At 38.9% G+C, this 18,386-nt stretch overlaps 2 protein-coding genes across 3 annotated transcripts; one reads left to right on the top strand and one right to left on the bottom strand.

Moving 5' to 3' along the window:
• Positions 1–26: 26 nt before the first annotated feature.
• On the top strand, positions 27–18,269 carry LOC116719645 (Kv channel-interacting protein 2-like). The gene is made up of 9 exons (XM_032562215.1): positions 27–3,720; positions 14,277–14,375; positions 14,491–14,615; positions 14,837–14,906; positions 15,535–15,605; positions 15,833–15,940; positions 16,020–16,124; positions 16,602–16,664; positions 16,745–18,269. Exons 1-9 carry the CDS (start codon positions 3,648–3,650, stop codon positions 16,790–16,792), a joined length of 762 nt encoding a protein of 253 aa, XP_032418106.1. The 5' UTR covers positions 27–3,647; the 3' UTR covers positions 16,793–18,269.
• On the bottom strand, positions 10,508–13,662 carry LOC116719644 (zinc finger protein OZF-like). Of its 2 annotated transcripts, XM_032562214.1 has the most exons (3): positions 13,376–13,662; positions 12,908–12,966; positions 10,508–11,880 (listed from the first exon to the last, which is right to left on the bottom strand). In XM_032562214.1, exon 3 carries the CDS (start codon positions 11,867–11,869, stop codon positions 10,661–10,663), a length of 1,209 nt encoding a protein of 402 aa, XP_032418105.1. In that variant the 5' UTR covers positions 11,870–11,880; positions 12,908–12,966; positions 13,376–13,662; the 3' UTR covers positions 10,508–10,660. The 2 variants fall into 2 exon arrangements, with proteins under 2 accessions (XP_032418105.1, XP_032418103.1); XM_032562212.1 differs by lacking the exon at positions 12,908–12,966.
• Positions 18,270–18,386: the final 117 nt, after the last annotated feature.

The raw sequence follows: 18,386 nt of genomic DNA, 5'->3' as shown, positions 1-18,386 counted from the left end.
ACTCGGTTGAGTCGCTTCTCTGTCCACCTTGTGGAAAACGAGCTTTGTTCCTTCAGGTGAAATGAAAATACTGAGGGGCTTTGTGTTTGGTGCAGGACGTAAGAGCTGGTTTATCACTGCGTTTGAAGGGCTTCTGGTAAAAGTTGTGAACCAACATGGTCTCACCTGCAGCAGATGCAGTGAATCTCAATACTATGCATCCCTGTGAAAAGGCCAGTTTTGTGAGCGAGTTAATGAGAACGTAACTAATTTCAAAATGTGACGATTGCATTTCCAGTTGCAGGATAACTTCTCTCTACCCGTTGAGGAGCCACAGTCAAAAAATGGTGGCAGCTGGTGATACAGGTGTTTGCCCAGGGCTCTATTAGAAAGCGGGGTGCACAAGCTAGCAGCTTTTCTGTCAATTACGTTGTGGAAAAGTTTTCCATTGTTTTTGGGTTTTTTTCAGCAGTCAGTCCTGCTGAAAATGTTTTTTTTTCTTTTTTTTAATCTGATTATCTGATCTATTTTTGACTAAAGCAAGAAATAAACCTCAAAACCTTGGTTGAGATCTCCTGAAAACTGGTAAAATACAAAGTGTTTTAATAAAAAATAAACACATGTAAAACATTTTTTCTTCAAATAAAGCCATACAAATATAAGGAAATTTTATATTTTCAAAAATCCAACTCCTGGAAAAGTAGCTATTTCTCTCTGGAAGTACTTGGAAAATATCCCTCAAGTAAAATTATGAAACATCAGAAAAAAGTGAAATATTTTTTCCAGGAAGAAAAAAAACTAATCCTTGTTGGTGATGAACAGAGTGCTTAAAATTTTTTTTTTTTTTTAAAAAGACAGGCAGGCGAGTGACGGATTATTACGTCCTCTATTGGAAGACCGAGAGAAATAATCCACGAGCTGCAGGAGAAAGACCGGGGACAAAGGAGAAATATGGAGAAAGAAGAGACAGAAAAATGAGGCCCAGTGAGATATAAAGAATCAAAAAGAGGAGAGGCAGAAGCAAAGCTGTTCCAGAGAGGTATTTAAATGCACTCTGTGCCTTGGGTCTAGTAAATCTAGCAGTATTGATGTTTGTTTCTCCTCCTTACGGAGAAGTTCAGCACCAGAGGAAAGCGGAGCTGACAGATAACCACTAACAAACTGATTGATGCATGCAGAGGGTTGTAATGCACTCTGAAAAATAATCCTCTGACAGACAAATTGACCCCACATCTGAGCTGTCGTGTAGTAAACGTCATAAACCAGCGTCTTTAAAAGGAGCTAAGTTTGTGTTTCCAGGCTGCAACCCAGAGAGGAAAAGCTATTTGAAATAAAGAGTGACGTGGGTGTTCGGAGGAGACAAAGGATGCTATCTCCACCCAGATGAATGTTTGATGAGGAGGCCGATATGCTCCAATGAAACATCATGAATACACAGCAGCGTTAACGTGGTGTCACAGTTAACACACAGGCTGAGGCTTGGCTCTGGTCGCCGAACACGTGAACTAACATCCCGACTCTTACATCAGGGAAGGATTATCTACAAAAACAGCAGAACTCATCTGTTCAACCCCCTGTTCATGGTTCAGAAAGACAACAACCTTCAACCAACTTCAGATATTTACTTGCACTGTATGACATCTCACTGACAGTAAATGAGGCCTTTCTCTATTGCTTCACTTAGGACTAACCTTGATTATTTTTAATTTGCTAAATGACAGAATGATGACGGATGTCGTTTTTTAGATAAAATACAGATAAGACAATGTAAAAGAGAGAGAAAAAAATAAATTTTATTAAAAAAAACAAACCCTCCATGTTGAAAAATAATCAAATCAAACTCTTCTCATAATTGCTAACCAGCTTTTACCATGTGTTAATGTGATACTGTTCATCTGAAGACCTTCCTAATCTTTAGCTTCGCCTACAGATTCTCTATTCAAGTTGTTACTAAATATGTAACACCTTCAGTCCGTACAAGCATGTTGATTAAATTGAAACATTTCTAAATGGAACCCATATCTTCCAGGGGTATGAATACTTCTGAGCTTCCCTGTCCCTGGCTTTCTTCCGCTAACACCTGTGAGCGTCACCTCGGTTGGCAGAACTTCCCTGTTTTTGACGCAACCAGTTCCAGCATCCAAGCTCCGACTTCCGAGACAAATTGAACGCAGCATGATTATAAGAGAAACCAGTGGGAGCTAATTATGGCGGCGCTACCTGCTGCTGCCCGTCCAAAACCTCAATGGGATTCTCTCCTTCGTGTTGATTCAAACACCGAGGAAACAGTGCTCACAAGTAGTGCGTGTCCCACTGGATTGGTGAGACAAAATAAAACAAAAACATCAGAAATGCTGATGAATAGTTCATGTCTGTAACTTGTTCTGCGCCTCTTAGGTGGCAGCCATTATTGACACTTTTTAAATCAGTGTTCGTCTGATGAAGGTTTATATTTAACGGGTCACATCAGACGGTTCTGGGAACCAGGAAGCGGTCGCTGTGTGAGTTTTCCCAGAGATGTGAATCCGATTCATCCAACTTTCTTCGGTGAGGATTTTCCACTCAAGGTTTTCAGTGAATTTAGCAGCAGACTGATACGTTTCTGTCTGGAATAGTAGTGATCTAGGGGGCAGGGGGAAGGGAAACCAGGAACATGTTGGTGATTGCAAAAATATAATCAGGTAAATAAATAAACCAGAGCCGTTCAGAGGCTAATCACATAAGAGGATTAACGACGGGCTGCTGTTAAACAAAAAGCGGGTACATTTTCATTCTTCTTATTATTTATTTATTTTTTACAAACAACTCTCAGTATGCAATTTATTGAAAAAGTATTTACACCCCAAAAATCTTTTTTTTTTTTTCCATAGTTCATCATATTTAAATGACAAACTAATTGACTCCATTGAGATTTTGTGCAATTGTAACATCCAATGAAAACTGCACTTGGCTTTCAACAGTTTTTATAAGGAAAAATCTTAACAGTGTGGTTGGCACTTGTATTTAACCTCCAATTACTCTTAATACAGATCAATACAATTCAGTTTAGAAGTTATCTATAGAGTCTCAGCCAGAGGCTGGTTAGCTTGAGGATATTTATAGAAAGAAATTTTTTAAAAAAATCATCAGAAAAAACTCAAAGGAGAAATCACAACTTGCAGTTTAAAAATGACAACACCGAACAAGACCTAACGGTTTCTTTTTTTAATGTTAATAATAATATTAATAACAAAAAGACATGTACCCTTCTCCTTCCAGCGTCTCCCAGAGAAGAGGAGATCTCTCCGCTTCCCTGTGACGCTGTGCGCCCCCCTCCCTTCCTCTTTCCCAACAAATGTGAGGCGCACCAGCGGGACGGACTCAGCACGGTTCCAGTTCTTGTGCGCCAACTACCAGGAAAGTGACACTTGAATCTAAAACCTCCACAGAATCCATCCGAACCGTGGATGGGAGTCGGAGGAAGGAAACACGCTCCAGTTTTGGGGAAAGAAGGGACCGCAGAGAGCTTTGCGCGGACCGTTTTCCTCCCTTGTTGATATATATATTTTTTTCTTTGTGAGCAGCGCGCACAGACTGACATGTCAGCGGGAGTAAAGACGTGAATGAAGCGCGGCGGCTCGGACCCTGCAGCGCCAGCGCGGCGGTTCGGTGAAAAATAAGAGAAAAGGATGAAATCCAGGAGTCAGGATCAGAGTCTCTCTGACTCCAGAGAGCTGGACAGATCCTTCGATCCGCTCACAGGTAAGGTTACTCAACATCATCATCATCATTGACAGTAGCAGCATTGTTTATTTAATGCTGTTTGCTGGCCTGGATTCACTCATAGCTTTTGATTGATATCTTGATATCCTCTTACTGAATGAGCGCATGTTTCAAAGAGCTGTATCACGCACGGGGGTGGGGGGGCTGTATGGATTAGATCTTGATGCTGTTTCATGCCAGAAAGCAACATAGAGCAATGATCGCGATGCAACCAGAGGAGTAAGCAGGAGCGCAACTATCCGGCGCCCCTCATTGGTGCCGCCTGATCAGGATCATGCCTCTGGTATTGACTATATTATTTGCACGCCCACAGGCAGCTGTTAAATCCAGAAAATGCTGACGAGAATGAACTTTTCCGCCATCACTTTGGCGCCCCCTCTAGCGCAGCGCCCCTATGGGTCGCATTTAGTGCATATCCACTTTTTTGCGCCACTGGGATGAAGGATGGGAAGTTCGAAGGGAAAAAAAGACTCGCTGCTGTTCAATAGTATGAGTCCTTTTTATGGATAAAAAGATTTCTTTAGAAATGATCTATTTATAGTAATAGTAGCTGCTCTGATCTGAATTATTCAGAGATTTTTTTTAATGCGGTTTCTTCACCTTTAACATCTTTGGAGTAAAGAGTGCAAAAGTTTTCACATCCTTTGAACGTTTTCTTTTCTTTTTTCTCATCACTGCCACAAACTTTAATAGTATTTTATTTGGGTTTTATGTAATATAGTAGGATATAAGCACAACAGAACAAAAATGGTAAATCATAAAATTGTGGTGTACGTTAATGAGTCAAAACTTGTGAAATTACTTCTTTGCTAAAACTATATCATCTCTAACCATGTTCAAGAAAAGTGAGCTCTCAGCATGATGCTGCCACAACCTTGTTTTACCTTTAGGGTGATGTGTTGTTTTTCCAACCACACACGTAATGTTTTACATGTATAAGGGCCGTATTTGTCTCATCTGACCAGGACATCAATTTCCATGTTTGCGTTTTCTCGTGATAAACTACAAATACAGCTTTCTGTCAACAATGTCCTTCATCTTGGCACTTAGGAAAGGCCAGATTTGTGGAGTGTGTGTGTAAGACGTACTCGCTCTACAGATTCTAATAACCCTAACCTTAAAGTCTGTGGTTGTGACATGAAAAAAAAAAAAAAATCATGGCGTATGAAAACTTGCTTGTATTTCTTTGTGTCTGTTACATGTTGACGAAATTGTAAACTAATACTGATCATAGATCTTAATTTTATTATTTCTAACATGAAGACGGATCAAACTTCCACTCAGAATAGCTTGGCCTGCTTTGAACATCCTGGGTATTCTTTTTTTTTTTTTTAACCCTCCAGGGGGTCTTTTGTGGGCTCTAGTGTCCCTTATATGAAAGCAGGCTGATAGGAAAGGGGGAAAAACAGGGGGGATAACATGCGGCAAATATCGTCGAGTTCGGGAGCCGAACCCACGACGGCCGCGTCGAGGACTCAAGGCATGGATAGCATGGATAGTGCTGTCCCCTACACCACCACGGCACACCCCTGGGTATTAATTTTGCTAAATCAAATATTTATTATTTGCCACCAAGTTGAGGAACAAGTATTTAAATGTGTACCTTAAAGTGAACTGTAGTTTATGAATCTGTATTAAAATAAAATACTTTTTTGGTGAAAAAATGCTAAAGTTATACCTGTCAGTGGGAGCCTATGTAGGCTGAGATCAGTGTATTTCTTATCTTTGTGTTTTTTCCCCTCCTCTGTGGAGACCACACACACATTTCTCTGTTCTTTGAGTCTCTCTGTCCTTCTTCTGACAGCTCCCAAATATAGTGAAACAAGCTGAACTAGCATATAAAAATAACCAAGAAGCCACTTTTATTGCTGTTTCCATCACGATTTCAGAATCTTTGTCAACTACTTCAGTGATGCGTATGCGTCTCGCCCCATATCACAGTGACCCCGAGGTCAAAGTGATATCATGGAAAGTTGTTTTCATGGAAAAGGAGGACCATTGCTTCTAGAGCAGAATAAAAACTTCAATAACATTCTACTTTAAATAGGTGTGGGACAAACTTGTGTTATGAGTTCAGTAATTTGAAAACAAAAAAAACCTACCGGAACGCCCTCCAAAGTCAGATTTCCCACTGGGAAACTGGAAGCTGATACGTTTCTGTTAAGTTACTGTACGACTTGTAAGGCGGTCTTCACATACAGCCGCTCCTCACATCAACGGGAAGATGTGGTAGAAACACATTTGTTACAAGACACACAAGAAAGTCAATAAAACATGTAGTGCCTGCAAATACGTTTCCAAGTTTGTTTATGGAAAGTAAAGCTTAAAATGTTTGTAAGAGGTATTGCTAGCAATGTTTAAATGGTAAATGGACTGAACTTACATAGCGCTTATCCAGTCATTTTGACCACTCAAAGCGCTTTACACTAGTCACATTCACAAACACATTTATACACCGATACGCAGAGAGGTAGGTAATTTGGGGTTAAGTGCCTTGCCCAGAGGCACATCGACATGTGGCAGGAGGAAGCTGGAATCGAACCTACAACCTTCGCGATCGCAAGACGACTACTCTACCAAAGAGCCACAGTCGCCCGTGATTTACTTGTGTCACCATGTTGAAATTCCGACTTTTTAACCCTCATTATCATCAAGCATTTGGCTTGTGTACTTCTCATTGTTGTAATTCCTGAACTGTTCAGCAATTTTAAAAAGTGCCAACATGCTGAGAAATTTCACTTTGAGGGCATATATTAATGAATCAAGTTTATTTGCATCACACATTTCAGCAACAAAGCAGTTCAAAGTGCTTCACATTATAAAAACATCACACAGTCACCAATTTGAGAAACTAGTTAACATTGTTTTGTCTATGCACACATACATAGAAAAAATTTACATGATACATTACAGCAGCCCCCGGTGCTTATGTGATTGGTACTTGCCTGACCAATCAAAAGCAAGTGCTCTCTGATACTGACTCCAACAGTTTCTGATTCGGGCCTTTGGGAGTTTCCGGCTCGGGAGAGTTGGTTTTCCTACAACCACAGAAAATGCTCTGCATCAAAGGTCACCGAGAGGTTCCATTCAAAGGGATCACGACCTTCCATTTGCAATATGGATGGATACAAGAGAGGTTTCCACTTGTGCAAATGTCCATTCTGTGTACAAAGGTGAGACAGTGCTCCTCTGGCAGAAGATTGGAAACATCAGAAGGAGTCTGTCCCCAAACCAACAGCTGTGGGGGAGTACAACAAATTCATAGGAGGAATCCGCACATCTGACCAAATGCTGGGAACAAACTCCACCAAACGTAGAGCCTAAAGGCGGCCAGTGACAGTTTTCCAACTACTTTCTGGACATTGCTTTGTCTTCCACAAGGAGCTGCGTCCCAATCAGGATCAAAAGCTAAAAACACAACAGCAATTTTCAGGAAGTTGCTGCATTTTTTCTTGGAGTTTCATTTCACAGCATGCCACAGAGATACGCAACTGAAAACCACTTCACAAAGCAGGGATAGAAGAAGCTGTGGTTGACAGAAGATGAGGTTGTTCCAGTAAAAAGAGCAAAGACTCAGACTATAAAATAAAACTAAACAAAACAAAAAAGAAACAGACAACACAGTTGGAGCTAGAACGCTGTTACCTCAGGTCTGATGTCCAACCCGGCTGCAAGATCCCAGATACAAAGTGCAATGCAGCATGACCAGAGTTTCGCACCCGAAACTACTAATTTTCCTGCTGAAAGTGAGTTAATGTAGTGGATTGTGGGATTGATAGTCCTTACACCATTCGTAAGTCAGTTTCAGGCCCTCATTGCTGGATGTTCAACAGTGACAATGAAAAGGAAAAATTATCTCAAAAGGAGGAAACTTCTAGGAGAACCTGGAAGTTTTGGCATGAACTCCAATCTGGGGGTTCAGACGACTAAATGCAGACACAAAAATAAAATCTTGGGCTTTTTTTTTTTCTCCAATTCGTTTCGTTGAGGTCTGCATCTCAGCACAGCTCTGATGAGATTCTAGTAATTCCAAGAGGACAACATTTTTAAATCAAATTCTTTTTAGATTTGCCTCTGTGATGAGGATCTTTGTCCTGTTGATGTTTTACTTTGGGAAGAGCTTCGGCTATCTTGATTCAAGAATACTCTGCAGTACAGAGAAGGTCATAGTCAACTCAATTACCAAGAGGTGCTCCAATTCTCTTTCTGAAACAACCAAACTATTTACATAAACTGATAACACACCTGTACTACAACTCAATCTGAACAATAGATAAATCACAATTAATAAAACATGCCTGCCAAAGAAACCACCAGTTACACAACTGAGCAAATCAGCGATTTATATAAAATGTTTTAAGATTGAATAGGGCTGGGCAATGAAACAATGTCTTTTGTGATAGACACGTGATCAATATCAATAGAAAATACGTCCAGTAGACGCCAGTCGCAGCACCGTGACTCCCACTGACAGTTGTGCGATGGATGCCCTGGTGGAGTAGAAAAAGTTCTAGTTGTCATCTAGCTTACTAAACGTGATATTATTCATTCAGGTTGTTGCAAATGAATTAAATTGTCACAAGAAATATAGGCAATTGCTGCGCTCAGCAATAAAATCTCAGCCGCCCGTGGACAGTTCACAGAATGCGCACAGTATGTTTCAGTATGTGGGAGCACTTTCAAGTTTTGCCACCGTTTCCCATAAATCCTTAAAAATAAAAAAGCACAACTTGGAGTGAAAGGAAATGAGAACAACCGCTCAAGAGGAAATTGAGCATGAAGAGGAAAGGTCATGTCACCAGTTTGGCAGTATTATGAATATTTAAACCAAACAACTAATCAATAATTGGGGCCTGCCATGCAAAGCAATGGCAGGAACCTATTGCTATTCTCCCAATTCTTTATTTTTATCCGTAACCGTTAATGCGGCTCGTACCGCTGCGTGCACACCTACAAATGAGGTATCAAAACGTGCAGAAAATTCACGCCATTGGAGCTATTACTTTTGGTGGGATTCGGGGTTAACATGGCGACATAATTCGCAAAAAACTACGAAAAAAACCCCATTATAACTCAATGGGAAAAATCCTAGAAATACCCTATTTTTGAGGATTTTCTGTGACGTCACGAATTCACGTAGAAATGCCATTCAAATTTCATTTTGTAGATACGTCTGTGATCTCTTCGAAAGTGAAGACGGCTCGTCGATACCAATTACGGTTTGTCCACAATTTGTCTCTAAGCGACCCAAAGTTTCTCATTTTTCCTAAAATTAGAGTGCGTCTCTCACTGATTAGAGTGAGAAATCAAGAGAACTTTTTCACCCCAAAATAATTTTGAAATCGCCATCACGCCCACAAATATCGCACGATTGGTATCAAAATCGGTCCTCACATTGATACGCATGTCTGCTCCGGTAAAATGTTTTCGAAATTTATCTAGATCGTACGGTTTTCTGTCACGGTGCTTCAGAGCAAAGTCATGCGACAGGATTTTCTAGGCTGTCTCAGGCTCTGTCACTAACAGTTCACACCTTGGTGAGAAACTTATTTAACATAGCAACGGAACTCAAGAGGCTATTGGCTGCTGATTAGGACTACAAATACGCATCGCTGTAGTTCTATCTATAGTGGAACCCTCAGTTGAAACAGATCAGGACTGAACTGGCCTTTAGAACTACTTGCTGCTATGGGCTGTATATAACTGATTTAACTCAGTAACTGTTACACATGGGATTAGTTTGGAACTTTAAAATTAAGCATAATAATAATTTCAAAATAAAAGCCTTGAATATAACAAAAATTCCAAAATAAAAGCCTTTAATATTTTTAAATCAACTACTTGTGTTTTGAGCATGATATAACTGATTTACCCAATGACTATTAGACATGGGTTTATTGGGGCAATAAAAATTAAGCTTAATGAAAATTTCAAAATAAAAGCCTTGAATATTTTTACATCATGTAATTGCTCTTTTTGGCTTTATTTGACTTTTTCATCCAAAGCACTGTTACACATGGTATTAGTTTGGCCCTTTGAAATGAAGCATACTGAAAATTTCAAATTAAAAGCCTTGACAATTTTACATCAGGTATTTGCTCTTTTGGGCATTATGTGAATTTTTTATCCAAAGCACTGATAAACATGGGATTAGTTTGGCGCTTTGAAATGAAGCTTAACAAACATTTCAAAATAAAAGCCTTTAATATTTGTACATCAACTACTTGTGTTTTGAGCATTATATAACTATTTTAACCCAATGACTATTACGCATGGGATTAGTTTGGCCCTTTCAAATGAAGTTTAACAAAACTTCCAAAATAAAAGCCTTGAGAAAATTTTAAATCTTACTGAATGGTGCACGTCCACCTTACTTAACGTTCTTGTGATTCTCCACATGCTATTGATCACGTTGCAGCGTTCTTTAGCATCGATGCTAATTTGTAGCGTGACAACGCCGGGCCCAAACCGACGGGCACGCCTTGGCAGGCCCCGGCTAAATTTCTTCCGAAATTTTCTAGTTGTGATATGAAATGGTTATATTGTGATACATATTTCAGAAATATTGCCCAGCCCTAAGGTTGAAATACGAAAATTAACTGCTGAAACTAACCAGTGAAGACTGTTGCCTTTAATGACAGGGAAATATTTCACAGCCAACTGCAACAATGCAGTTCAAGTATTTCTCTTCCAGGGCGAGTTTTCGTGTGTGTGTGTTTATATGTGATTTCTGTCTAAATCTTTGTCCACAACAGAAAGGTTTCTATCCTTTGTGGAGTCTCATATGTGTGTTTAAACTTTGTTTTTTTGCCAAATCTTTGACCACAAAAAGCATAAAAGAAAGATTTCTGTTCTGTGTGGACACACAAAGTGTATGTTTACAAGTGATTTATGGCTAAGTCTTTGTTCGCAGACATCACTACAGAAAGGTTTCTGCTATGTGAATTCTCATGTGTGTATTTAAGTTAGATTTCTGACTAAATCTTTGTCCACAAATATCACAACAGAAAGGTTTCTGTCCTGTGTGAATTCTCATGTGTGTGCTTAAACTTACTTTATGGCCAAGTCTTTTTCCACAAATATCACAACAGTAAGGCTTCTGTCCTGTGTGGACTGTCATGTGTATGTTTACATGTAATTTTTGTCTAAATCTTTGTCCACAAAGATCACAACAGTAAGGTTTCTGTCCTGTGTGGATTCTCCTGTGTGTGTTTAAACTTCCTTTATCGGTAAATCTTTGTCCACAAAAATCACAACAGAAAGGTTTCTCTCCTGTGTGGACTCTCCTGTGTCTGATTAAAGTCGATTTATGGCTAAAACTTTGTCCACAAAGATCACAACAGAAAGGTTTCTGTCCCGTGTGGATTCTCATGTGTATGTTTAAAGTTTGTTTCAGGTTAAATCTTTGTCCACAAACATCACAACAGAAAGGTTTCTGTCCTGTGTGGGTTCTCTTATGTCTGTTTAAAGTATTTTTTCTAGCAAATGTTTTTCCACAGTCTTCACAGCTAAACTTCCCTTCTGTCTGTACTTTAGTTTGTGAATCTGCGTTTTTCTCCTCTGTAAAACATTTACTATTATCAACTGAGCTTGAAGACCCTATTTGTGAATGTGCTCCACCAGTCTGAAGAGAGTAACTGGGAACATCAAACTCAAATGAGCTAAAAGATTTGTTAAGAATGTCTCCATTTGACTTCCAGGCATTGCTCTTGTCACTAGTTTTCAGTCCAGAATCTGACAAGTGTTTCAACTCAGAGACATGGTTTACATCATCGTCCTCTTCGTCATTCTCAGAATCTTCAGTCTCAGAAGATTGTGGAGATGGTTCGATTTCTTCAATCTTGATGGATTCACCTTCATCATTCTCTTCTGGAAGATCTCTGCCTTTAATTTGGTCGTGATAAAGATTCTGTGAGAGCAGAATGGACTGTACTTCATCCTCACTCTTTATAGGAGTAGTAGAGACTGGAAACCTGATGACATCAATCTCCTCCTTCTTGTTGAGCTGCTCTCCTCCCAGACTGATGCAGACTTCTTCCTGCTCCTCCTTTATCTGGTGCGGGTTTGGGTCATGCAGCTCAGCAACAGATCGGTGGTCTTCAGGAGCTTCTTCTTTAACCATCAGCATCTGCTTAACATCTGCAGCAAACATGGAAACACATTATGCTCATCACCCATTTTTATTCCCAGGAAAAAGGAATTTCACAGAGTGATCAAGTGACATCATGTCTTGTTAAAACTCTTTGACATGCCCTTTGAAGGAACTCTAGAACCAAAATTTATCAGTTTGCTGCTTGTTTATCCAGTAACTATAAAAAAAAGCCTGAACCTGGCCAATCTGAGCTCTGATGACGTCTACTAAGCAGGTTTCCCACCGTTATCCTGAGAGAAGACGAACCTCTGCTCCCCAGCCAAACAGAACGCTTCTCCTGCTGCTAGACAGAGAGCGGCCACTGCAACAGCTTTTCACTTTCCCCAGCCACTGCTGCCGCCACACCCATTTGTACATTGGAACGTCAACTCACTAACCACCGGAAATCTCACAGTTCCTAAAAATTGTTCCAGTAAGATCAGAGAAAATTAGCTTAGAAAAAAGACTATTTTTTCTCAGACAGTATTTGTGCACTGTCTGAGGTTAAATGGCTCGAGTGTAAACAAACCACTGAGCCTTGGGTATAAATATCTGTTTTGTAAGGTTATTAATTGGTAATAAGTCCACCAAGCTTATAATACACAGGGAGAAACCCTGTAAAGCTGACAAATTATATAATATATTGCAGCTGCAATTAGGCTCAACTAAATATTCTTAGGGTACACAATTTAAGTATTTCTTGTATTAGGTTTTCTTAGCTTAGTAGTGTCTGCAGCTTGATGCAATATTTTTGCTTTGCTGGTTTTGACTGGTTATTTATCCAAGTGAGTGCAGTATTTGCAAGGGATGCTCTCAAAAATACATTCCCTCCAGGATGGTGCAATGTTTTTTCTGTGATTGCTGCAGCCTAAAATTACAGATTTTGTGGCACCTTTTTCAAAACGTTGCGGTAAAAGTTGTACATTTTTAAGCTTTATTCTGTGCCATAACATGGCCTTACAAAAAAGTTGAAATTGCTGCATATAAACATCAGTTTCCATCTCTTTTTCTCATCAAGCTATAATCCCTCCTTACCTGGGAAGATCTGCTTCTGGCCTCTGGTCTAATGTCTCCTCCCTGACTCTTTGCTCTTTCTGTTGCGGCATTAGTAAAGATGTCATACACACAGACATAGTTTTGGTACTAATGGGACGTCATATCACTGTCTTGTGACATACGAGCAATAACTTCGTTTTATAACATATATATATATATATATATATATATATATATATATATATATATATATATATATATATATATATATGCTGTATATATGCATCTTAATTAGCTTAAAGTCGTTGTTGTCTCTGCTTTAACACATAATCCCGTTTCTTAGCTAAACCGGTTTCCAAGCCCGAATGATCACTAACAATATGAAGGACACGGAATATTTCTACCGGAAAAATAAAACAGAATATTTTACATCTACTGGCTACATTTGAGCAAGTTATCCATTAGTCACCTGTTCCTCAACTATAGATGAAACGAAAACATACGAACCTAACCCGTCCAGCAGAACCGTGGGGTTGAAACCAGCCTCCATGATGTGTCGCACCTTATTTTCGTCTTAGCTGCTTCAGGAGTCTCTCTTTCTGAAGCTCTCCGTCTCCATGTCGCTGCTTTCAGCTTCTTTCCTGATTTTCCTTAGACAGTTTCTGGGTAGTTGGAGCTCAGCGTTGATCCAAACTAAAGAAAGCTACGTTACATTACTTTGTTCTGCCTCAAACGGAAGAAACTGCCTCTGCAAACGTTCGCTCTTCTTCTTCTTCGATTTTGTTTGCAGGTTGTATCCAACGTAAAGACGCATTATCGCCATCTACCGTGCTGGAGAGTGAGCCGGCGTGTCCCTTGACTTTATTTTTCAAAACGTCATTGAAATAATATTAATAGAAGACAGTTGTTAGTAGACATTTATGCAAATGAATAGAAGCCAGGGGGGTTGTAAATAAATTGTTTTTATTTTACTTTTCTTTTCTTGTTATTAGAGACTGTTTCTACTGCTCAAACTCTCTGAAACTCCAGAAAAGAGAGAATATGACTAACTTTAGATTTAGGTATGTAGTATTTTCCTAAGAGTATTATTAGATTAATGATGTAAGTTTTTTTTTTTCTGTTTATTACATTTGATATCATGGACTATCAACCGTATATTGCTACAAAGACAGAAGTCAGTAAATCTTTTTGTTTGATATATTGGATAGTACTTCTCTTTCTCAGAAAGTGGCAGAACAGGTGTGTCTCAGTTTCAGGTTCAGCCTTACACAGAAAATAGTTCACACATTAGTCTGTCTTAAATTTCAATAAGTTCTGCTTGGAGTGTTTGGATTGTGCTAAAGTATGGATTGTGCTCTGTCACCAGGGTTTATTTTTTTCTGTATGTGCTCTGCTTTGCTGTTTTCAGGTAACCCTCTTACCAAACCCAACAAAAAGACAATTAAACAGCGCTTCCTCAAACTTCTGCCCTGCTATCACTCCGGCTCCAGCTCTTCAATTACTCAAAGCAAGTGGTATTACACACAAATTTTCATAAAATGATCTTTCCCCCACGACCTTTAGATGCTTCAGTGTGGATCTCTGTTGGTAAAATGTTACTGTTTTTATGTTTCTCTAAACAGGAAGTTTAACTGAAGAGGGGGAGCTGTCCACAGTGCGTTACAGACCTGAGGGACTTGACAATCTGGTTCAGCAGACTAATTTCAGCAAAAAGGAGCTGCAGGTTCTTTACCGGGGATTCAAAAATGTCAGTTTGAAGTACTGCTGGGAATGATCAACTCTCTTACATTCATTAACTCCTTAACTGTCACCTGCAAAATGCTTACATGTCAGAAAATGGTTTCAATGTTCTCATGACAGTTAGGAGGTTTTAATATTGAGAATATCTGGATCTGTTATATTCTTTATGTGTGTGTGAGCAGACTGGTGACAGATCCTGCTGGCGTGTTTTTTTTCTGGTATCTGCAGGAGTGCCCCAGTGGTGTTGTGAACGAGGATACGTTTAAAAGTATCTACTCCCACTTCTTCCCACAGGGAGGTCAGCCAGTGTCTCTTGCCTTTGTCAATGTTTTTATTTTGCCGTGAACTCTCTGCCTTCAGTATGTGTTGTGTGTAGGTCGGGGAAGTGAAACTTTAAATCTGCTTTTTCACATTCAGATGTCACACTAGGTAGTAAAGACCTTCCATCCGTCATAAACTATGATTCCACTGACTATAAAATTGCAAATTGAAATTCTGAAAAATACATTAGCTTGATCAAAACAAGCCAGTTTTGAAAAAAACAAACAAACAAAAAAAACAAGTCACATTTCTTTTATAGTTTTATGAGCTGGGACGAGGTGGTTTTTCAGCTGTATCGAAATTTGTGTATTTTGCAAAAGTGCAATGGAAATACTTTTCTTTTGCATCAGACAAGTCATGTTAATCGGAAGTTACTACTGGTGAAAAAGACTAAGAAGACGACAGGAAGTGGTAGGAGGTTGATGGGACAACAATTTAAAAGAATTAATGTATCTCAAACAAAGAAAATGATTATGTCTGCTGTTAATTTTACATTTTCCTTTTGACTAGGAACTCAATTTAAAAGTGTCTTTTGCTTAAAGCTTAGAATGTCATATTAGTACAGTGAAAAAAATGTTGATTCGTTGTTTTTTTTTCTTTCTTAGATTCAAGTATGTACGCACATTTCCTGTTTGAAGCCTTTGACACCCACAACAATGGACTGGTTAGCTTTGAAGTGAGATATTTCTCTTCCCTCTCATGCTTTTGTCTGTCCTCAGACTCTTGAATAATAATAACAATAGGTTTTAAAAGGCGTGTGTACTCAACCATTTACTAAGTCATTACTTCTGAAGCAGTTTTAGTATAACAGCCTTAAAAATAAGCTAAAGATGTAAAAGCTTGTCAACATTTTGTCCTGATTTGATTCAAGCTTCTTCTTTTTTTCCTGCTCCCCTGCTTTAGGACTTTGCGGTAAGTCTGTCCATCATTTTAAGAGGATCCATCACTGACAAACTGAACTGGGCCTTCAATCTGTATGACCTGAACAAGGATGGCTGCATCACCAGAGAAGTACGCTCACTCTTTGTGTAAGCTGTCCTAGTCTGCTTCAACATTTCTTGTTATTGCTTCCTCTCTTCTTTTGGCTCAGGAGATGACAGACATAATGCACTCTATCTACAACATGATGGGGAAGCATACTTACCCCAGCATGAGGGACAGCGCTCCAAAGGAACATGTTGACAGGTTCTTCCAGGTAAAACGTTGACATGATTAAACCTACAGTTAAATAAAGAGACACTGAAACTGGCCTGAATGGTATTTACTTCAGCATCTCCGCCATTAAGAAGAAAGTGATTCAAAATGGCTGTTGATATTTTCTATCTGGATTTACTGTGAAGGTGCTGCTGTTCTCATAGGTTCAAACCGTAAAACTTGTCGAATCACCGACAACCCACATTCAGTGGTGATTCATTTTGATTGGCTTATGATAACTACCCCACACAATTTTTAGCATTTAACACAAGATTACAATGTCTCTGTGTATGTGTTAACTAGTAGTGCAGTGGAGGATGATGCATTTATTTGATCTACGGTATTTTTATTTTTTTATGATTAAATTTGCACCTCAATGCATGTCTAGAAGGACGTATTTTAGACTTACACTGCAAAAATGTAAAACAAAGAACTTAAGATTTCCCCTTTCAACCACTTGCGTCTCCTGTTTTCCCAGAAAATGGACAAGAATAAAGATGGAGTGGTCACCATTGAGGAATTCTTGGAAACATGCCAAAAGGTTGGAAGTTTAATCCCTCCTGGACACGCTTGCAGCTAATAAAATTATTTTAATTTGGACTCTTATCTGCTCCAATCCAGGATGAAAACATCATGCACTCCATGCACTTGTTTGACAATGTCATCTGAATGCTGATGGATGGAAGATGAGAAAAGCTCTACCATTGTTTGGAGCTCTGCTGAGGTTTCTGTTCCTGCAACAATAAGAGGAGGGAATCCACTCCACCTCCTGAAGACACTGAGCAGAATGAGCCAAATATTATGTCTCAAATGTGATAAGTTAGGAATAGCTAACAAAATTTTTGTTTGGCTGTATGAAGACGATGATGTGTAACCTGTAAATACCTCTGCTAAAGTAACATAAAGAAAATCCCAGATATAATCGAGACGCAGCTATAGTTGCTATATTTTAATGCATGGAAAAGATGAGACCGTTTTTCTGTTTGCACATCAATCTACATTAGAGACGAAACCTGACTGTACAGAAACACTCTCAAACAATGAAGCGGCACTCAAAATGTAAAGTTTGCAAACGTTCTGAAATCACTGTCCAAACCTGGAACTTGAGATGGGATGAAAGCATGAAATGAAGCCATAATCTTCCAACAACCTCTGTGTCCTAGAAGAACCTGACACATTAACATCAATTTTTGATTGTGTCTGCATGATGTATGTATTTTTTTTTTACCAGCCATTGAAATGTTCACTGGGGATGCAAACAATTAATCCACTTACGATTAATGGCGTATTAGATTACAATTTGTTGATCAATTAGTAATCTTCACTTTGACCTTTTTCTAGTGTTGTAGTTTGGCCGCCATCCAGTGGAGTTACAGAAACAAAGATGGCGGGTACATACCAGAACGAGAAAGAGAAACGGTCCACACAGAGTCTGTTGTGGGATGCAAAACACATTTTACACAAAACACACTGAAATATAAGCACTTGTCGAGCTCCTTAAGTTGTCATGTTAACAGGGATGAAAAATTGTAACATGATGGAAAGAAGCATTGTGCCAATAAGCAAGGTTGATTCTGAAGGCTGTTGTGAGTTAATGCACTTCATGGAGCGAAGTTTTAGCTTTCCTTCAAGAACAACCACACACATTACTTATACATAAATATCATGTATAAGTGATATTTATGGATATTCACAGATAACACAATTATTTGTTCATTGTGGATAAGGTGTTTTGCATATTTCACTATTTTAATATTTTTCTATTCAGGATTCTAAGAGGTTCTTGTGTTATATTTTATAAATATGTCTAAGTTTGATCACTTTAGAAAACCACAATGTTCTGTTTACTCAGTCAGTTTATAATACAGCTGACAAAATAATGTTAGCCCTTTAAAATGTAGCCCTCTATGCTATGCTATGCTCAGCCCTCTTGATATGAGAAAACTCAGGTTTTTAAGAAAATGGCCGCTTATCAATTAAATGTTAGCCGATTGATAAGATCAGTCAACTTTAGATTAATTCATTAATCGATAATGTACATCCCTAATGTTCACTAAACTGTTCAGATGTTTTATAAATGGAGATGGTTACAAACTGGTGTGTTGTGGAATAATAAAAAACCCCAGATACTATTTAAAAGCATGAATTTTGTTTATGTGCTTGTCGCTGATTTACCTTATTGTTTATAGGGCTGCCAAAGCTCAGTCTAATTTAAACATTGTGGCGAGGGAGTTGTTGTTAAAGAGAACTTTGATGGTGATAT

Source organism: Xiphophorus hellerii, chromosome 5 (genome assembly GCF_003331165.1).
Source record: "Xiphophorus hellerii strain 12219 chromosome 5, Xiphophorus_hellerii-4.1, whole genome shotgun sequence".
In the NCBI taxonomy this organism is placed as follows: Eukaryota; Metazoa; Chordata; class Actinopteri; order Cyprinodontiformes; family Poeciliidae; genus Xiphophorus; species Xiphophorus hellerii.
Note: the sequence above shows the minus strand (reverse complement) of the source record. Positions and strands in the feature narration are given on the sequence as shown.

Coding starts and splice junctions, on each gene's coding strand:
- LOC116719645 (XM_032562215.1), top strand. CDS start 3,648: ATGAAATCCAGGAGTCAGGATCAGAGTCTCTCTGACTCCAGAGAGCTG. Junction 14,616..14,836: donor TTTACCGGGGATTCAAAAAT/GTCAGTTTGAAG, acceptor TGGTATCTGCAG/GAGTGCCCCAGTGGTGTTGT. Junction 15,606..15,832: donor ATGGACTGGTTAGCTTTGAA/GTGAGATATTTC, acceptor CCCCTGCTTTAG/GACTTTGCGGTAAGTCTGTC.
- LOC116719644 (XM_032562212.1), bottom strand. CDS start 13,418: ATGGAGGCTGGTTTCAACCCCACGGTTCTGCTGGACGGGTTAG. Junction 11,881..13,375: donor GGTTCTGCTGGACGGGTTAG/GTTCGTATGTTT, acceptor TGTTTGCTGCAG/ATGTTAAGCAGATGCTGATG.